We start from the raw sequence: 22,222 nt of genomic DNA on the forward strand, positions 1-22,222 counted from the left end.
TGGAAGTGGACCTTTTACCCTAAAGTAGGAGTTCCATGAGCAGTCAAGTGGGGCTCTACTCTGTTGTCGTGAGTCCTGTCTGACCCCAGGTTGCTCACCATGGCACCTGAGCTGCGTGCAAGATAATTAGGTGGGGATAAAACTATTTTCATGTTTTTGTATAACATGTCAGCTGTGAGAATAGACTTTTTTGTTACTGTGTTTTATGAACCTCAGCTTTCTGGTCTTTGCGTATATGGGAGAACACTTAGGAGAAAGACGAACCCAAAGATTAAAGCACTGCACAGTGTTCCACGGAAAATTGGAGGGCCCGGGTGAGCAGGGAGAGCAGGGCTGGAGGGAGAGGGCTTCTTACTGAAGCCCTGACGTCAGCATCACCGTTGGGAGACAGGCTGTGAGCACTGAAGCCCTTCCCTGCTCTCCAGGGATGGCTTCACCAGGCTATGTAGCTTGCGGTGGCCCCGGGCCACGAGCACGCCATCTCACCCAGTGGGACTTCCTGCATCCTGTGTCTGAAGGCTGCTCCTGGGTCCGGGAGGTAACAAGGGAACACAGAGCTCTCGAGAGGCGAAGGTGCAAAGGAGACTACTGTCCTTGGGGAGGCCTTCTTGCAAGGCTGGCTTTGGGCTGGCAGCTGGCAGCTACGATCTGGGGGGCTTCCCACAATTCCCAAAGAGTGGGTCACTGTGCCCCAGCAGTGGGTGTTACACCGAACACCTGCTTTCCTTCTGGGTGTCCGGCATTTTGGTAAGTGCTACGCAGGGGGTGTTTGCCTGACCAGCCCGGCAGAGAGCGGGGAGACAGCAGGGCACACACGTCGTCACAGCTCGCTGCTGGGGCATTCAGCACATCTTCTGTGACTCCCCTCCACTGGGAGGGGCTCTAGGAAGCTTGTGCCTGGTTTCCTCCAGACCTCACCCCACGTACCTTCTCCCGTTGCTGGTTTCTCAGAGAGTCCTTAAGTATGGTAGTGATTGCTCTGAGTGTGACTGTGTGCCGAGTCCTGAGTCCTTCCAGTCCGTCATTAAACCTGGGGCTGGTCTTGGCAACCCCAACACAGAGAGCGATTTAGGTAAGGTTCTAGGGGCATTTAATGCCAGCCAGAGCTGGGGCTAGAACCTTTTTGTCCAGACTCCCAGTACTGGTTTTTTTCTACTACCACCCTCCTTTTTTTTTTTTTTTTTTTTTTTAATATTGAAAAGCTACAGAAGAGCTTGGGCCTCCGAATGAGAATGAGGTTTTCCGATATTTCATGTGACCTAAATTCCTACAAATTGTAGACCACACGGAGAGGGCAGTCCTAGGGAAACGGGCCCACATCCTTCACGGCTGTCGTCGTAAAACTGGTGGACACAGTGCCTGGAGAGGGAGGCTGTTGGTGCTTCAACGGCATCATTCCGGTGAAAGAAGCCAAAACTTCATGTTTCTTTGTATTGATTACAAGACCTTTCACTAGCACTGTGACGGTCCAAGGCCCTGGCTGCCACCTTTATTTCGATTTTGCCGGTGATACGTACAAATGGAATGAAATTCTGCTCTTTGAAGAATCCTCTGGTTGTTCAGAAAATTCATTGTCTGCTATATGTGGCTCCAAGTGGCTGACGGGAGTACTTGAACGTTCTAGACTTCTGGTACATCGTTTACATACACCTATTTTGCTGTTATGTGAGCATCGTTGATTTTCAGCCTAGCAAGATGCCACAGGACTAATAAAATATTGTGGGATGTGCGCAGTGCTTTCTGACACTTGGATTTAATCCTAAAATAGAAATGCTGTACTCTTAAGAGTTTGTCCATTGAGTAAGTGTTGTATTTGAGAAGATTAATTCGATCTCTAAGAAATATATGATGAAACAGATGCCTTCACATCAGCTGAGTGACTTAAACGATAAGAGCCATAATGTGCTTTGAGGTGCGGTTTCTTTTTCCATTTCACAGCTGGGCAGACGCTTGGCCTTTTGTCAGCTTCACATTGGGGGGACTGGACCTTCGCTTTTGGGTCACGTATTCAGTTATTATTTGGGTCTCGTTATCTGTCTGGTGGCTAAAATCACATGGAACCAGATAACGTGGAGATAGTCAACAACATCTTCTGCACATCAGAAGGTCTCAGCATAGTTGAGTTTGGTCAGTATAGCATTTTACAGTCTTATACACACTGTCTTCGCAGTTCGTGCACATGGTGTGGTCAGAAAGTAATGTGATGAATTTCTGCCTGACTTTGTAAGATGCCATGTTGTCGTGCAGTATTTGTGAGACGTGTGGCACACCTGTAGTTCCTTGTGGCTTACTTTCCTAGACACAGGCTTTTAGCCCACTTTGACATTCACTGTCACCCCATGGCACATTCCAGAAAATATCTTTATCCACCATGACAGATTTTAGTTCATGAAGGTTATGGTGTTAAATTGCTTCTGAGACCGTCATTTGGGAACCAGACTCCTCAAACAGTAGCTGCTTTAAACCTGAAGGTCCTTTAATTCATAGATGGAGCTGTGGCCTGGTCCTCTGCTGCATTTGTTAGCACTGGCCTCGCACACCTATAGTTTTGCATGGCTCTGTCAGTGTATTTGTTGTGCTACCTCAACTTAAAAAATTTATGAACATCCACTAGTCATTACTAACAGTTGTGTCGCTGAGGGAAGAATTGAAACTTATTTTTAAGTTGCTTGTGTAAGCTTTAGCGGTATAGAGAGGGCCCAAGGCAAAAGCAGAGGAGAAATGTGTTCTGTGATGTTCCTTCATTTTTAACTTTTATCTTACATGCGAGGCATTTACACAGAGTTGACTCAATTTATAAGATACACGGAAGAAAGGCAGTCCCTTACCCTTCTGCCATCTCCCCCCAGAGGCAAACACTGGGTGCTGACTGCCCTGTCTCTGTGATTGTAAATACCGTGCGCGTGTTGTCCTATGTGGTTTCTGTCGCTGTAAGAATTGTACTTTGCATGACGGAGGATGAATTTCAGCTCCTCCTGACCATGCCAAGCCACTTGACATCTCCTTGTCCACCAGTTGTAGCTGTGTTTTACTTGTGGTTATGACAGCATTTTGTTTATATTATGACCGTGTGTGCTATTTACAGCCCACTGTACCCGGGGAACTGATGGCTTTACCCTTTTTTTCTGCACAACCTTTTGTTTTCCCTGGGTTAATGATGGTCTTACTTTCATTTGAGTAGTTGTCTCCATGCTTACCGTGTGCTAGTACCGTCTACACACTGCCCTTGAACCTGCTCCAGTCTGGACTGGCTGCCCTCACCATCTCTTCCTTTATCGTCCTGACGTCTCTCTCTCGTCATCATTCTGGGGCTTCACTTCTGTCTTCTCTGCCGGTGCACCTGTTTCTCAAAGACCACATCTTCTCTTTCCTGGTTTTCTCTCTCACTTGAGTTGTACATATTCTTCAGTAGCTGTCCGAGAAGAGACATGGAGAAGGAAAACTTTTTGACTTTGAGGTGTCTTTGTTCTATCTTGATATTAATAGTGTGCTGTGGTTTAGAACTCCAGATTGGAAGGCTTTTTCCAGAATGTTAAAGCCAGTGCGCCATTGTGTCCACCTTTCAGTGTTTCTACTGAGAACTCCAAAGTCCTTCTGATTCTTCATCCTATGTAGATAACTTTGGTTCTCTTTGCACCCAGAGTTTGTCTGAAACTTTATGTCAATGGGGCTTTTACGAGCCTATACTCATTTTTTTGTGCAGTGAGCTTGGAGGGCCTTTCAGTCTGGGCAGGGACTTGGACCAGTCCTCTGATTTCATTTTTTCCTTCCATTTCTGTCTTGATAATTTTGCTCCACCTTCTGGGAGATTTTCTCAAATTTATCTTCCAACCGTTCCATTATTGGATATTTGATTTAAAATTTTTTCCTTTTTTGTTATAATTGTACATTCCCTTTTTATAGCATTGTTTCGGGTTTTCTAAAATAAGAGCCTTCTTGAAATATTCTTATACCATAACTTTCGTATTTTTCATAATTTACCATTTCCCCTTTAGAGTGAACAGTTCAGTTTTTACTGTATTTAGAAAGTTACGTAGCCATCACTGCTGTCAAGTTTTAGAACATTTGAAAAGAATCCCTGTTTCCATTAGCAGTCACTCTCCATTGCTTCCTTCCACCCAGACTGGCAACCACTCATCTATTTTTTATTCCTATGGATTTGCCTGTTTTGAGATTTGCAGATAAAATCACACAAAGTGTAACTTTTCCGACTGCCTTCTTTCACTTACCACGGTGTGTTCAGAGTTCAGTCACACTGTAGCATGAGTCATTCCCTCGTATCGCTGAATACGATTTCACTGTGTGTCCTTATCCATTCCTCTGTTGTTTATCCATTCCTCTGTTGATGGGCACTCGTTTCCACCTTTTGGCTATCGTGAATAATGCTGCTATGAAAATGGATGCGCAGATAGCTCCTACGTTCCCTGCGTCCAGTTCTTTTGGTTAGATTTTAGAAGTGGACTTGCTGGATCATATCCTGTTAGGTTTAGGTTTTTGAGAAACCGCCATACCGTTTTCCAGAGGTGTTGTACCATTTTGCATTCCTACCAGCAGTGCCAAAGGTGGTGGTTTTTGTGTTTTTGTGTTGTTTTATTTTTGATAATAGCCATCCCAAGGCGTATCTCATTGTGGTTTTTAGAAATTTTCTTTACCTTTCTTGAAGATCACTTGACCGTTAATGTAAGGATTTCTTTTTGTAATTTCGTTGATCTGTATGTCTGTCCTCCTGGTACCTCACTGTACCAGCTTTGTAGTAAATTTTGAAATCCAAGTTTGTTCTTCTCAAGATTGTTTTGGTTATTCTGGGTGCCTTGCAGGTCCACATGAATTTTAGGATGTACTTGTCAATTTCTGGGAGAAGGGCAGCTAGGAATTTGGTAGAAACTGAATTCACATTGAGTTTGGGGAATACTGCCCAGAGATCAAGAGTTGCATGCTCTTCCAGCTGAGCCAGCCGGACACCCCTAGGTGTCATAATCCAGTCTCTTTACTTGGTTATAGGCCTGTTCAGATTTTGTCTCCTTTTGAGTCCCTTTTGATAGTTTGTGACTGTCTAGGAATTTGTCCACGTAAGGTTATCTAATTTTTAACACACAGTTCATGGGCTTTTTTTTTTTTTTTTTTTGTAAGGATAGTTGTACTGTGCCTTCCTTTATCTTTTAAGTTTAGTAATCTGTGTCTTTTTTTTTTTTTCTGATCAGATTAAAGATTTGTCAAATTTGTTTTTTTTTTTCCCAAAGAACTAAGTTTTGACTTCTTGATTGTTATTGTTTTTCTTTTTCCTATTTCATATATTTCTGCTTTAATCTTTATTTTTTTCTTCCTTTTGCCTGGTTTGAGTTCCCAGTTTTTTAAGATAGAAAGTTAGGTTATTGATTTAATATCTTCTTTAAAAAAATTTTTTTAAGGTTTATTTATTTTTGAGACAGACACACACACATAGAGTGTGAGTGGGGGAGGGGCACAGAGAGAGGGAGACAACAGAACCTGAAGCGGGGTCCAGGCTCTGAGCCATTAGCACAGAGCCTGATATAGGGCTCAAACTCAGGAACTGTGAGATCCCGACCTGAGCCAAAGTTGGACGCTTAACTGACTGAGCCACCCAGGCACTCCTAATATCTTCTGTTTTAATGTAGGCAATTACACCTGTAAATTTCTTTGTAAGTACTACTAAAGCTGCATACCGTGTTGTGTATATTGTGTTCATTTTTATTCGTGTTGGAGTATTTTTTAATTTGCCGTTTGCTTTTATCTTTGACCTCTTTGTTATTAAGCGTTTTGTTAGTGTTTTAAGTGCTATTTAACTGTTATTTAAGTGCTGTTGTGTTATTTGTGTTTTATTAAATTTTTACATTATTTGTGATTTTCTCATTTTTGTCATTGATTTCTAATTTTATCTTAACTGCGGTTATAGATCATAATTTCTATGTTCTGTGATTTCATTTCTTTGAATTTTGTTTTAGGCTTGTTTTATGTTCTGGCGTGTGATCTTCCCTGGAGAATGTTCCATGTGCACTTGAGAAGTATCTGTATTTTGTTAATTATTGAAATGTGTGATATTGAAGTCTCCAATTAATACCGCTAAATTATTTATTTCTCTCTTCAGTTCTGTCACCTTTTGCTTCATATATTTTGGGGCTCTGTTCTTAGGTACATAAAATTACTATATCTTCATGATATGTTGACCCTTTTGTCATTGTAAAATGTCCTTGTCACTGGTAGCAATTTTCGTCTTAAAGTCTATGCTGTCTGATAATAGTATAGCCACTCCAGACCTCTTTTGAGCACTGTTTGCATGGAGTATGTTTTTCTGTCCTATTATTTTCTGTCTCTGTCTTTGTATCTAACCTGAATCTCTCATAGGTAGCATATAGTTGAGTGTTATTTATTCAGTCTGATCATCTTTGCCTTTTCAATGGAGTGTTTAATTCATTCATATTTAATGTAGTATCAATGAGATAGATTTTATTTCTGCTGTTTTGCTGTTTGTGTTTTGTATGTCATGACTCCTTTGTTTCTTCTCTGTTACTCCCTTATTTTATGTGAAAAATATTTTTTTGTGTACCATTTTAATTTTCTTGTTTCTTTTACTATTCTTTTTTGGAATTATTTTCTTAGTGTTTGCTCTGGGGATTTCAGTTGACATCTTAATTTATAGAAGCTTAGTTAGAATTATTACCCTTAATTAATTTCAGTATTAAAAACTTTACTTTTCTGTAGATCTGTTTTCTCCCTTCCTTTCTTCTGTCGTGTTTATTTATATGTCTTTATATATTACAGCTCACCAACACACACAGTTTTATAATTATGGCTTTATGTAGTTTCCCGTTAAGTTATGTAGGAGAAGAGAAGAGTTAAAAAAAAAAGTATATATATCTGTTTATACTGTCTGTTATGTTTACCTAAGTTTTATGTTTACCTTTGTAGTTATTTTTACTGGTGTTTTTTATATCTTCATGTGGATTTGGGCTAATGTATGGTCTCCTTTCATTTCAATCTGAAGGACTCCTCTGTTTTTTTTTGTTGATCTAGGAATGTCTTAAATTCTTCATTTGCCCCTACCCAGAGCCTAAAATTCGTTCATGTAAAGACTGAAATATCATTGGTCCGGAGAGGTTTCTCTGCTTCATTTTTGAAGGATAATTTTGTTGGATACAGAATTCTTGGTTGAGATTTTTAGGTTTGTTGTTGTTTTTGTTGTTGTTTTTTAATGTGTGTATGTATTTATTTTCAAATTATTGAGGTATACTTGGTTCAGATTTAAAATTTTAAGACTTTGAAATCACTGCCACTTGATCTCCACTGTTTTTTTTTTCCTTTTTTTTAATGAGAAATTATTTATTTATTTTATTGAGGATTCGTTGTACACAAAGAGTGCCTTCCCTGTTGTTGCTTTCAAGATTTTGTCTTTTCTTCCAGCAGTTTGTTTCTCATGTGTGTTGGTTAGGATCTCTTTAAGTTTATTCTATTTGGAGTTTGTTGAGCTTCTTGAATATGTAGGTTAAAATTTTATATAAAATGTGAGAAGTTTTTGGCCATTATTTCTCCATATATTCTGTCCTTTTTTCTTCTGGTATTTCATTATATGTTTTGTTGGTACGTATATATGTATATATGTTGGTACGTTATAAGAACATGAACTCTTAGGCTCTGGTTTGTTTGTTTGTTTGTGCCCTGTTCCTTTTCTTTTGTTTCTCAGACAGAATATTGTCAACTGACTCCTCTTCAAGGTTGCAGCTTTTTTCTTCTCTCAACTCAAATTTGTGGTTGAGCCCTTTTGTGAATTTTTTTTTTTTAAGATTTTGTTTTTTTAAAGTAATCTCTATGCCCAACGTGGGGCTCAAACCCACAACCCAGAGATCAGGATTTGCATGCTCTATCAACCAGTCCAGTCAGGCACCCAATCTAGTGAATTTTTTATTTCAGTTTTATACTTTTCATTTGTAGAATCTCTATAGGATTCTTATGTTTTCTGTCTCTTCAGTGATATTCTCTATTTGGTGAGACGTTCTTATACTTACCTTCAGTTCTTTAGAAATAATCTCCTTTACTTATTTTCAACATACTTATAATAGTTGATTTCAAATATTCATCTAATAGGTTCAGTCTCTGGGCTTCCTTTAAGGATAGTTTCTGATGACTGATTTTTGTGGTTTTTTTCTCTGTATGGGCCATATTTTCTTGCTTCTTTACATGTATAAATTTTTTGTTGAAACGAGTCATTTAAAATAATATAGTGTGCACCTTTGGACATCACAGTCTGTTTTTCTCTGCAGATTTGTTGTTCTTGGTGTTTGTTCCTCCCTGCTTGTTTAGTAATTTTCCTGAACTAATTCCATAAAGTCTATATTTTTTTCTTATGTGTATGGCTACTGAAGTCTCTACTCGGTTAGCATAGTGTCCAGCTAATGATTTGGTAGACATTTCCTTGGATGCCTTAAACCAACCAGTCAGCCTCGCAGCCTTTGCTGAAGTGCTGTCTGTGTATGTTGGGGAATGTTTTCCGTGTTCTGGTGGGCAGTTTATGCATCTCTGCCTTCCCCTTTTCTGTCTGCTTGTGCAGAGCGTCAAGGTCAGCCAGCGATGAGACATTAGTGTGTTCTCAGGTCTTTTCTTAGACTTTCCTACAGTCTTGCACCTATGCATAGTCTTTCAGATTCCCAGGAATGTGTCAGATTTTTTTCAAAGTCCCCTGTGGACATCTCATTCTCCATTTTTCTTTGTAAGTTTTTTGGTCGGTGTCTTTGTCCCAGTTGTCATCATCTTAGGCAGCTGCCATGTTAAGCAGTTGTTGCTGATTCTTTTTGATCTTGGCTTCAGGCGTAAGAGTCTCTCCTACTGAATGTGCTGTGAATCATATAAAATAAAACCCTGCGAATGGGGATTCTAGGATGTGCCAGACAGGTCAAATCATTACAGTTCTCTTGGAATGGGGATTTTTATGGTGCTCCAGACTTGCTCAGCTCTTCCCAGTGGCTTCAAGGCTGCTGGTTTTCAAACTATTATGATTGTGAGGCTGTTGATTTTCAGCTGGTGAGTTGGTGATGGAAATAAGACACAGCAAAACAGTGAAAAGCTTGCTGTCCTTACCAAGATTGAGCAGTTTTTCTTGAAGAGGGCTCCTTGGACTGTAGCAAACCTTTGTTTAATTTCCAGAGCTTTGAAAAACTTGATTTTGACATATTTTGCGAATGTTTGCTTTGCTCTTTGGAGGAGCAGATTTTCTGTCATTTTGAAGGTCTCCTTCCCTGTTTGCTTTTATAATCGCACTATTTTCTTTATCTCTTTGGGAGTATTAATGATATATTTTAAAAACTTCTCATTCTTCTTCTTTCCTCTGAATTGGGATTCTGGGGTATACGTTTGTTCATCTTGGGACTCCCTTTTTCACTTTAGAAGCTTTGCTCACGCATCTTTGAATTGGTTTGTCTGCTCACATTTAAGAGTAGTAGACTAAAAAGTCACTTAGCTCTGAGTGTATGACTGGAGCTTGTTGACTGTGAGCTTACTAGTGCTTTTAGGAAATTATTTTAAATTTATATTATAGGTTATTCTAGGAAGGAATAACTAGATCTCACACTAAAAAAAAAGCAATGCCAGTTGGGATTGAGGAGTTGGATATAAATTTTGAGTTCAGAAAAACCAGGAAGAAATGGTACCAGTTATTTGTGAGAATAGTAAAGAAATTTAATTCAGATTTGAGATCCAGAGATTTCACAGACAAAAATGAAAAACACTTGGTGGCTTCAGAGGGTAATTGTTACTTCGACACATCATTCAGTGTCTCTGAATGTATAAAACTCACCCTTTTTGGCTTGTGCAAATTCGCTGGTCCCAGGGAGGCATTGTGTATTGCTGTGTTCAGAGCTAGCAGACGAAAGCCATTCCTAAGGAATGCTCTGTTGGGGTTAGACTGTCCTGAAGCCACGTTACTGATCTCTTGAGGTGGTAGCCTTCTTAGGAGCCGCCGTATAGGCATTGCTGAGTAGAGAATGAGGTGCAGCTACTGAGACGGGTGTGGGTAGAGGAAAAGGCATGCCTTCCCGAGGGATTTCTGCATGAATGTGCAGGTACCGAAAAGGCAGCAATCATTTTAGCCCTCTCATCCCTAGTTGTTTGGGCCTGCTAGTTGGAGGTAATGTGGCCCCAGTGAGTGGACATTATCCCAGATGGAGCGTCTACAGTCTTGTTCTCAGTTGCCATTGACAAGGTGACTACTCTACCAGGAACGGATGAAATACTTGCCCCTCGCAGTAATTTTAGGACCAGCGAGGCTAGAGGTATACCTTGTCCCTACCTTGCAAACTTGCAGGCATGCTCACGTCAGAGGGTGTAGTTGTGACACAATAAAGCGGTAAGTTGGTCAGGGCATGCCCTGGCAACCTGTGTAGTGATATTATTTATGCGCTTTTTTATGCCACTGGAGATCTTTGGTGCTCATAAAAGGGAAGGTGATGGAAACATCATAGGAAATTGATTCTAAGACATTTTTCCAGATCTTTAGTAGCCTCTGGATTTGAAAGTGAGTTTTACTCATATCTGGTCCTCAGGTGACACAAGTTTTTTGTAATTCAGTGGTGCCAACTTTGATTAATTGGTAGTGGCTGCCTGGAGCAGGTCGGGGAAGGATTTTGAGGCTACATCTGGGCTTAGATGGAAAGATAGGCCAAGAAGATTGATCTCTGCCCTGGTGTGGGAAGGGGGAGAGGCAGTGTGTCAGGCCCCTTTATCCCCTCCGTTTTACCTCTCTTTGCTGATGCGTAGTTTTGGCTCCCCTGTGACTTAGAATGTAACATCCTAAGTAGGAAAGAATGAAATAGAAGCTGTGGAAATTAGGGACTTTACACACCTCAGCGTCTGGCCAGCTCAGTACTAGACTCGGTGAATGAACTCTGAAGGAACGGAGGCCAGAATGTGTGCAGTTTCTGTAGCGAGGGCAGGAACAGTCTTCATGCCATGATGTAACTCTCCTGCATGACGTACAGAATACCAAAAGTACATGGTTCCCATCCCTGTCCTGAAGAAGAGTCCATTCTAGTTGCGAAGAAAAGACAAACATGTTTGAAATGATTAGAGCTTGTATGACAGAATGGTTTGTAAGCAAGTGCTAAAATTTCTAGCCGGGTCCCTGGAATGGGTGGTGTAGGTTTGAACGCAAAAATATATTGCTTTCGAATCTCTGCCTTTACGCTTATTCCAGTGTATCTGTTTTGGCTTGGGAAAGCCTAGTTTTTTCTTGACTTCTTCTACCAGGCGAGATTAGCACCCATCTACCCCACCCCATTTTCCTCTCATTATTGGTGTCACTAGGATGGAATATTTTGACTGGTTAAGGGATTTTGTTTCAATTAAAGTGTCAAGGTGAAAATGATCCATTAATAGAAAACGTCATGTAGATTTTTTTGAATTAAAGATTACCTAGTCACTGTTTGTTTCTGGAGAAATTACTTAAGCATTTCTGAATTAAGCGTAAGTCACAGAAAAGCCTTTATATTGTAATGTTGGTGCATTTGAACAATAATAGTCTGTGCTTAGAAATAGGAGAAATACAGGCTTTTCATAACGTATACATTTTGTGTCGAGTAGTCAGTTTAATGCAGTGTCTGAGATCACGGGCTCTGGATTCTTACTCTCCGGGCTAGCATCTCTACCCTGTGTTACCCTAAGCAAGTTACTGGGTCTTGATTTCTTCATCTGTAAAATGGGGATGATAATCTCATACATGGCTGTGGTAAGGATTAAACAAGATTTTTCAGAGAGAGCCCTAAGTCAGTGCTTGGTCTGTAAGTGCTTGATTATTATTGGATGTTATTAATGTTATTAATGTAGTTACTGTTTTTGTTATTAAGTGGGCTTATATCATTGACTTTTTTTTGGACTGTGATTCAGTTTCACATTAGTGTTTTAATATAATTGACTGTGAACAGTGATTGTTAATAGTCTTTACATGTATGTGTGCTTTTTTTCATACAGGTTGAACGTAATTTTTACAAAATTTGATGAAGTCCAAAAATCTGGAAACATGATCCAATCAGCAAACGGTGAGTAGAAAAAGCAGTTGTTCTATTTTTGCCTTTTCAGTTTTAGGTCCGAAATGCTCGTGCTATTTCTGAGCAGCTGAATTTGATACCTTGAGAACAGTTTCTAGGTCTGAAGACTTAACCTCCATTGACCCTCCCCCTTTCCCAGGCCAGAAGCTATGAGGTTGTTGGCTTTCTTTTGTAGCTCGCACTGAATTCGGGAACTAATCCTGTTGGCTTTACTGTTACAAGCACGTTTGGACTCCCTGGGCCTCTGCCGCATTTGTTGCCCTTCTCCTGCTACCGAGCTGTCGTGCTCTTTTCCCTGTGCTCTCACGGTGGACACGCAACCACTGTCCTTGCTGTTACTCTCTCCCGGCGCCCCCGGGCTGTTTTCCATACAGCCATCAGAGGGATCCTTCTGTTTTTATTATTTTTTAATTTTTGAAATTTAAGTAGGCTCCACGCCCATCATAAGGCTCGAACTCACGACCCTGAGACGGAGTCACACGCTCTGCCAGCTGAGCCAGCCAGGCGCCCCCAGAGTAATCCTTTTAGAATGTAACTCTCCTGGTGTTAATCCCCTGTTCAGAATCCTCCAGAGGTTTTCCATCACACAGAGACTGCAGTTCGGTGGCTCACCATGGCCCACCAGGCCCTGACACGATCTGACGCTGGCTACCATTCTGATATCATGAGATGTTCTTCTCCAAGGTTCTCTTGGCTCTACTTCCATTGGCCTCCTTACTAATTTTGAACATTCCACGCTTCTCCTGCTTCAGGGCCTCTGTGCTTACAGTTCTTTCTGCTTGAAACATTTGTCCCCTGGGTGTCCCCGTGGCTCTCTTTCTCATTCCATCCAGATCTCGGCTGCAGACACACTCTATTACCGAGGTCAGCCAGTATAGCATATCCAGTGTTCTAAGGGTACTCTGTGCCTTCATCCTGTTTAATGTTCCTTCTTACCGTGTATCACTGCAAAATGTTTGTTCACGAGGGCAAGGACTTTGTATTATTCCTTTCTTTACCTTTAGTGCCTCAAAAGGTCCCTGGCATGTGGTATAGGTGTGCAATAAATATTGTGGAATAAATCAACAAAATAACTTAGACTTGAATTGTGACTTACTGTTTCTGGTACCTGTATTCCTTTCACTATACCTTGTGAGGATGTTTGAGGACAAGTGGATATTTCTTGTGATTCCAGAAGGGGAAGAAAAGACAAGCGAATCACTGTATGAGTGAAGTCCTCATAAAGCAGTTGCCAACAAGGACTTTTTCTAACTCTCAGATAGCTCATTGCATCATGGTGATTTCAGGGCTCTTAGATCACCACATAGCTTTCACGTTTTGAATATCTTGAGGTTGTAAAAAAGAGTTTGTCACTTTCAGGAAAGTTCCTCCTAGTACATAAAGGCAGAGCAGAAACAGGATCCAGGTCTTTTGACCTCTGCTCAGCTGTGTATCTACCATATCAGTAGGGAATTTGTCTTTGGATAGTATGTTTCTTATAAAATACTTAAAGACCTCTAAACATACTTTCATTAATCCCTCTTAACTTCTCTTTCGTATGTTTGTAAAAACGTAATATTAAGAGGGGAAAAAGAATATTTACTATAATTATGCTATCACCGACAAATCAGTTTTCATTTATTTCATATTCACTTGTAGTTCATTTTCTGTCACTATATAATTTGTATGTAATTTTATTATGGCATAATTTCTGTACATTGCCCCCTACTTTTTTTTTTTAAAAAGAACTTATTTATTTATTTATTTTGAGAGAGGGAAGGGCAGAGAGAGAGAGAGGGAGAGAATCCCAAGCAGGCCCAGCACTGTCAGTGCAGAGCCTGACATGGGGCTCCATCTCAATGAAACGCAAAATCATGACTGAGCCGAAATCAAGAGTCAGATGTGTAACCAGCTGAACCACTCAGGCACCCCTATTCATTTTTCTTTTAAAGTTTACTTATTTGAGAGAGAGAAAGAGCACATGTGCGCAAGCAGGAGAGGGGCAGAGAGAGAATCCCAAACACTCTCAACCCTGTCAGTGCCAAGCTCAATGTGGGGCTCGATCCCATGAACCATGAGATCGTGACCTGAGCTGAAATCAAGAGTTGGATGCTTAACTGACTGAGGCCCCCAGGTGCCCCTGAAGATTTTCTTTTTGAGTAATCTCTTGTCAACATGGGGCTTGAACTTAAAATCCCAAGATCGAGAGTTGCCTGACCTCCCAACTGAGCCAGCCAGATGTCCCATCCCCTGCTTTTGTATATACTTTTATATGTGCTTTACAATGTATCTGTGGTGGAGCTAGGACCAGGACTCTGGCCATCCAGTGATGAGTGGCACTGCTGGTGTGGCCAGGCAGGGCAGCCCAGCCAGTTGCAAGACACGGGCTCCCAAGTGTGTGTGTGTGTGCGTGCACGTAGTTGGTGTGTTTTCCCAGTTTAAAACTTGTTGGTACCAAGATAGAAAGTACCAGGTAAAGAGGTAAGGGCGGTGGCTGAAAAGTGAGTTTGTGCTTTATAGCCTGTGTTATAAATTATAGCTATGAAACAGAATCCCATTATGCTGCTGGCACAGGGAGGAGGACCACACCCATGTTGGAGGCTTGTCTGGGAAAGTGTGTGTATACTGAGTTTTAATGAACATGACACACAGGATTTAATCGTCAAGAATACTAAAATCCTGTGGTATTGGGTGCATCATAGCAACATTTTATTCTAAACGTCCACATGTAAATATTGCGCCTGCATGTCCCTATATGTATGTATATGTGGTAAAGTGGTAAAGACTGAGAATGAAAACAGTACTTTTAGGCATTTGTGTTAAAAATAATAGATGGTAAGGAAATTTTAATTCAAAACTTCCTGAAGGCCTTAAAATTTCAGCTTTCTTCTGAATATATGTAGTATTATTTTTTAATTGTTAGGGCCAAAACAGAATAAGGCATATATATAAAGATTTTAGAATTCTTAACCCAGAGAAGTTTAGTCTCTTTACTGTAACTTTGAGAGACTTAGGTAAGATGTTCAGTAGCTGTCAAAAGCAAACCACTTAATTTCTTTCTTTTCTTGAGTCATTGAACATCCTGATAGCATAGAGAAACCATAGTCAGAACATAATAAAACCCATCCCCCCTTCTAATTTTTGGGTTTTTTTGCCCATTGATTCCCAGTGGAACCAGTTTTTTAGTTGCTCTGGACATCAGACCATTGACTGCTCTGCTTACTGCTTTCTCCAGTTTGCTCCTTATATAGGTAGACTCTGACTTTTCTGAACTCTTCTATTGGTTCTTAGAATTTTTGTAGATTCCTTGGCATTTTCTGCATAAACAAATCATCTGCAAATAGGAATAGTTTTATCTCTTGGAGATCTGTATACTTTTTCTTTTTCTTGCCTTATTGCATTGGCTAGAATTTCTTCTACTACATTAAGTACAAGTGGTGAGAGTAGACATCCTTACATTGTTCCCAGTCTTAGGTCCTTCACAACTAAGCATGATGTTAGTTGTAGTTGTTTTTGTAGATATTCTTGAGCAAGATGAGGCAGTTCTCATCTATTCCTATTTAAGTTTTTATCACAAGCAGGTGTTGGATTATTTTTGGAGGGGAAATCATCAGCTTATTTTAAATATTGAGATATAATGGGGGTGCCTGGGTAGCTCAGTTGGTTAAGCGTTCGTCTTTCGCTCAGGTCATGATCTCACACTCTTGGGTTTGAGCCCCACAGCAGGATCTGTGCTGACAGCTCAGAGCCTGGAGTCTGCTTCAGACTCTGTGTCTCCCTCTCTCTCTGTCCCTCCCCGGCTCATGCTTTATCTTTCTCTTTAAAATAAACAAACATTTTTTAAAACGTAATAAATACTGAGATATAATCTATAGACAAAAATTTACTTTTTTAAAGTGTATAATTCTGTGTTGTTTTGTATATTTACGAAACTGTGCAGTTATCTAATTCCATAGTATTTTTATCACCTCCAAGGAGACCCATGATTGTTAGCACTCCCTGTTTTCTTCTCCCAGTCCCTGACAGCCTGCTTTCTGTCTCTAGGGAGTTGCTTATTCTCAGGACATTTTATAGAAGTGCAGTCATAGATTTTATGGCTTTTTGTATATGACTTCTTTCACTTAGCATAATGTTTTCAGGGTTTATCCGTGGAGTAGCATGTATCTGTATTTCATTCCTTTTTATGGCTGAATAATATTTCACTGCTGTATAGATATGACCTTATGTTATCCATTCATCAGTTGATGGACATTTGGGTTGTTTCCACTTTTTGACTATTGTGAGGAATGCTACTGTGAATAATTTGTCTGAATGTTGTTATGTGGAGATGTTTTATGTGGGAATTGAAATTCCCTTGCTGTGGAATTGCTGGGTCATGTGGTAACTCTGTGTTTAACTTTTTGCCTAACTGGCACATAATTTTCTAAGTGTGTACCATTTACATTCCCACCAACAACGTATAAGAGTTGTAATTTATTCACGTTTAAGTCAATACTTGTTATTGTCTGTCTCTTTGATTATAGTCATCCTAGTGGGTATGAAGTGTCATTGTGGTTTTGATTTGCATTTCCCTAATGACTAACAGTGTTGAGTGTTTTTTCATGTGCTCATTTGTAGATCTTCTATAGAAAAATCTCTTGAAGTCTTTTGCCCTCCCTTTTTTTCTCTTAAGTGTTGTTTGTGTTTTTATTTTCTTTGATTGAAAGTATCATTCAACACAATGTCACATTAGTTTTGGATCCACAACATAGTGATTCAACAACTCTATAGGTTATGCTGTGCTCACCACAGGTGTAGCCACCATATGTCATCATACAGTGCTTTTGCAGTTAATACTGTATTCCTTATGCTATACCTTTCATCCATGAGACTTACTCATTCCATAACTGGAAGCCTGTGCCTTCCATTCCCCTTCACCCATTTTGGCTGTTTTTCTACCCTTCTCCCCTTGGCAACCATCAGTTTATTCTCTATTTATGGCTTTGTTTCTGCTTCTTGTCTATTTGTTCATTCATTTGTGTTTTAGATTCCACATGTAAGTAAGATATGATATTTGTCTTTTTCTGTCTGGCTTGTTTCACTTAGCATAGTACCGTTTGTGTCCATCCATGTTGTTACAGATGGCAAGATCTCACTCCTTTTTATGGCTGAGTATTATTCCATTATGTGGAATATGCATGCGCGTGCACACACACACACACACACACACACACATACCTCATCTTTATCCATTCATCTATTAATGGACATTTGGATTGTTTTCATATCTTGGCTATTGTAAATAATGCTGCAATAAACATATGGGTGCATGTATCTTTTCAAATTAGTGTTTTTGTTTTCTCTCGGTAAATACTCTAGGATCATATGGTGTTTCTGATTTTTTGAGGAACCTCCATAGTGTTTTCTACAGTGGTTGCACAAATTTACATTCCTATGAACAGTGCACAAGGGTTCCTTTTTCTCTGCAACACTTGCCAACACTTATTATTTCTTTTTGATTCTGTCTATATGACAGGTGTAAGGTGATATCTAATTACGGTTTTGATTTGCATTTCCCTGATGATTAGTGATGTTGAGCATCTTTTCATATGTCTGTTGGCCATCTGTATGTCTTTGGGAAAATGGCTATTCAGGTTCTCTGTCCATATTTTTATTGGATTGACTGTTTTCTTGGTGTTTAGTTGTGTAAGTTCTTTATGTTGGATATTAACTCTGTGTTGGATATAGCATTTGCAAATATCTTCTCTTCAGTAAATTGCCTTTTCATTTTGTCAGTGGTTTTCTTTATTGTGCAAAAGTTTTTTATTTTGATGTAGTCCTAATAGTTTATTTTTGCTTTTGTTTCTCTTGCTTAAGGAGACAGTAAAGATACTGCTAAGGTTGAGGTCCAAGAAATTACTGCCTCTGTTTTCTTTTATGAGTTTTAGGTATCACCTTTAGGTCTTTAATCCATTTTGAGTTTATTTTTGTGTATGGTGTAAGAATGTGGTCCAGTTTTGCGTGTAGCTGTCAGGTTTTCCCAATATCATTTATTGAAAAGATAGTCTTTTCCCCATTGTATATTCTTCCTTTGTCAGAGATTAATTGACTCTATAAACATGGATTTATTTCTCGGCCCTCTATTCTGTTCCATGGATCTGTATGTCGGTTTTTGTGCCAGTACTGTGCTGTTTTGATTATCGTAGTTTTGTAGTATATCTTGAAATCTGGAATTGTGAGATCTCCAGCTTTGTTCTTCTTTCCCAAGATTGCTTTGGCATTTAAGATCTTTGTTCCATACAAACTTTAAGATAATTCTGATTTTACGAAAAATGCTATTGGTATTTTGGTAAGGGTTGCATTGAATCTGTAGATTGCTTTGGATTGAATGGACATTTTAATAATTAATTCTTCAATCCATGAGCATGGTATATCTTTTCATTTGTGTTGTCTTCAGTTTCTCCCTTCCCTTCCCTTCCCTTCCCTTCCCTTCCCTTCCCTTCCCTTCCCTTCCCTTCCCTTCCCTTCCCTTCCCTTCCCTTCCCTTCCCTTCCCTTTCCCCTCCCCCTCCCCTCCCCTCCCCTCCCCTCTCCTCCCCCTCCCCCTCCCCCTCCCCTCCCCTCCCCTCCCTACCCTACCTCCCCTCCTCTCCTTTCCCTTCCCTTCCCTACCCTACCCTACCCTACCCTACCCTACCCTACCCTATCCTTTTTCCTTCTTTCATGAGGTTTAAACCCATGACCCTGAGACCAAGTGTCACATACTGCCCTGACCATGCCAGCCAGGTAGCCCTTTAGTTTCTTTTATCAATGTTTTATAGTTTTCAGAGTACAGGTCTCTTACCTCTGTAATTTTATTCCTAGGCATTTTTTTCTTTTTGGTGTAATTTTAAATGAAATTGTTTTCATATTTCATTTTCTGCTACTGTGTTGTTGGTGTATGGAAGTGCAACAGATTTCTGTATCCTAATTTTGTATCTTGCAACTTTACTGAATTCATTTATAAGTTCTAATAGTTTTTTGGGAGGACTCTTTAGAGTTTTCTATGTATAGTATCATGTCTGTAAACAGTGACAGCATTACTTCTTCCTTATCAATTTGGATGCCTTTTTTTTTTCCCCCATCTTGTCTGATTGTTGTGCTTTGCCCATTTTTAAATTGGTATTTGTCTTTTTGTTGTTGGGCTATAAGAATTTTTTGTATGTTCTGGATATAAGACTCTTATCAGATATATGATTTGCAAATATTTCCCCCCATTCTTTGGGGCTTTTTTGTTTTTTGTTTCTTGGTGTGTTTTTTTTCTTTGTTTGTTTGGGTTTTTTTGCTTTCTTGTGTTTACATTTTGATGAAATTTATCATCTTTTTTTGTTAACTGTGAATAATAATGCTCTTTTGAGTAAGAAATAAAAACTCTGGATTTGAGCTAAGGTAAAAGAAGCTATTAATGTAATAGCAGTACTTGTAGGGAAGAGATGGGTTTCATCTTGGGTTCTCTTTCTTGACATGTTCAAAAGTAGGTTGTTCTAAGATACGTAATTGAGTGTGTTTATGTAAAACCCATGGACTTAATTTTTTTTAAGTGCAGAATTGTGACTAAAACAGTAATGGAAAAGCAGCTGAGTAGCAATTGGAAAGGAGTGTCCTATCTCTAATAGAACATTTCATCTTTGTAGGATTCTTTTTTGTTGCTAGGTTACTCGAAGGCCATTCAGCTTTGAATGGCAGGAGTATGGGAGTTAAAAATATGTTGTTTTATAGATGTTTCTTTTTCTTTTTTTCCATCTCCATATAATTAGCAAACCCCTTGAAGCAAAAATTACAGTTTTGTCTCCCATGGGTTTCAAAAAGCAAATTATTTTCTATGTAAGTTTTTCTCTTAATCATGCAGATGTGCTTATGCTCATGGGAGAATTGGATTTTAAGCATGAAAGAGCCAGTAATTATAGACTAGTCAGTGTCCTTTATCTGTGGCCACTTAATGATCTTTAATTGGATTTGATTGAAGCGAGGCCCATGGACATTAATTTGGTTAAAAATGTGCATGCTTTTGAGTTTCTTGAGCAAAGCTAACATTGTTGATGAGGAGAGAATGAAAGTACCATGTTGATTAAATCCATGACGATTCCATAATGAATCTGCAGCTAGAGAAAGAGACAAAATATTGGTTGCTAACAAACTGTAAACCAGATAACAGATGATCATAAAATTTCATGAAATTATCAGCACTTACACATGCATGTATCTAGGGCACCATTTTGCTGCCAAATGCATCCTGCTTTTTTTTTTTTTTTTTTTTTTTACTAAAACAACGTATAATTTGCAAAATGTTCGATATCTCTTCTAAGTTGTTGAAATGAGAAATACCTGTGCAGATCTGAAAGCGAAAAGACTGACGTTGAGTTGTTAGGTAAGATTTGAATTATTGCCCAGAGGAGCTAGGACAAAGCATCCATTTAAAGCCGAACTGAGTGTCTTCTTTCTTAAGAAGCCAAGCCATTATTATCTTGTGTAGCCTTTCAAAACAGTGATTGTGAATAAGTGTATCCGGTGCTGGTGATGGGTTCCCATCCTTTCGCCTGCCTGTTTATTAGACTCTGTATATGACAAGGTTTGGGATTCTGGTTAAGTGTCTTAGGAAAGTGCTTCCATAGCCATAGGTCCAGGGATAACATGTTACAAGACTAGCAAGTATGCTGTGCTGTTATAAGGACAAGACCACCTAAAATAGCCTGGAAGAGACTGTTCCTGATACCAGTTCAAGCAGCTTATGCTGCACCTGACAGCTCCTCTGTGTGGAAATAAGATTGCTTTTTGACATTATTTTTAAGGTTTGTGCTAGGAATGTTCTTCCCTGTTTTTTTCAAGGGGAAAATTCAGATAGTTAAAGAGAAATTTAATAACACCTTTAAAGAAAGCTCTCTTACATGAGTAAAGTCAGATGGAGAAGGTTCACCTCCTACGCAGTCCCCCTTTTAAAATAATCACTTATATATAGTCTCGGCTTTTATTTTGGAATAGGGTGGCAGTTGCCATTGGTGCAGATCACACTGGAGTCGTGTGGGTGGGGAGTTGGCTGATGCTTAAGTTGCTGTGAGTAGGTATAGCTTTCAGAGCAGTGTTTGTATTTATTGTACCAAGATCCCTGACGATCATGACTACTGGGAAAGGTAGGCTATTCTTATATATTTTGAAATGCATTTGTAATTATTACTGCTTTGCTAGGAAGTAAATAACATATTTAAGATATTTTACAGTTTCTTTGATAACTAAAAATTTGTTGGTGAAACTTAGGGAAAAAAATTGCTGTGAGCATTTGGGCAGGGAAAAAATTGTGAAACCTATAGATGTATAAGCCTTAATGTTGACCTTCAGGAACTAGGAGAGAGCTTCAAAGGATGAGGTTAGATGCATTTCATCAGCCTCTCTTTCTTTCTTTCTCTTTCTTTCTTTCTTTCTTTCTTTCTTTCTTTCTTTCTTTCTTTCTTTCTAAAGCCTTTGTTTATTTCATGTGCTTTAAATTGTTTTCTGCAGCTCTTGTATTCACAGTACGTGGGTTATGAAAATAAATTATTTTGCAGTTACAAGACATTTGTTACTGAGTATAAGCCCTGTCTCGAAAGGAATCTGCTGGCCAGAAATTTCTAAGATTTTTCAACAGTGGATAGAGAAAAAGCATAGAACTCATAGTAGATCAGGGATGCTGCCTCTGTCTTGAGAATCATCATTTCAGATTTTTCCTTTCCTGTTAAAGACTGCATTTTAAGGATGCAGAAAAGGAACTGAAAAACTACAAAAGAATTATTTTATTAAAGTGTTACTAATTAGCCTTCAGTCTTTGCACAGAGGTTTTACCCAGGTTTTGGCAGCATTGAAATGATTTTGAGAGAACTCTATGTGCACAGGTTTGTGTTTGAAGAAAGCGTAATTTATGTGATAGGAACAGCCTGAATGCTCGCCTGCCTTCCTGTGAGATGGTCTTGCTGATGAGCTTTTAATTTGTTGTCTCTGAAGGATATTTCCCAAACCCTTCAGCTGAAACAGGTATTAACACAGAGTAAAACTGTGCATGATAACAGGTGTTCGTTTGCCTCTCACTCCAGGGAAACTGGCACACATCCAGCTCACTCATTTTGTGTTTATTTTGTAGTGGACGGTCGTGGTGTGTATATGTGTCTATCTGAAGCTAAATTTGGTTAAGTTTGTTGAAAAATTTCT

The 22,222-nt window shown here is 39.4% G+C and overlaps 1 protein-coding gene across 11 annotated transcripts in view; it reads left to right on the forward strand.

Annotated features, from left to right (window-relative positions):
• CLASP1 (cytoplasmic linker associated protein 1) overlaps positions 1-22,222 on the forward strand; it is a 272,484-nt gene that overhangs the window by 103,859 nt on the left and 146,403 nt on the right. For all 11 annotated transcript variants that reach the window (XM_053214873.1, XM_053214874.1, XM_053214875.1 and 8 more), the window contains exon 8: positions 11,974-12,041. In XM_053214873.1, coding sequence (XP_053070848.1) covers positions 11,974-12,041 — 68 coding nt within the window. The remainder of the gene's footprint in view (positions 1-11,973; positions 12,042-22,222) is intronic.

This window comes from Acinonyx jubatus, chromosome C1 (assembly GCF_027475565.1).
Source record: "Acinonyx jubatus isolate Ajub_Pintada_27869175 chromosome C1, VMU_Ajub_asm_v1.0, whole genome shotgun sequence".
NCBI classification, from domain to species: domain Eukaryota; kingdom Metazoa; phylum Chordata; class Mammalia; order Carnivora; family Felidae; genus Acinonyx; species Acinonyx jubatus.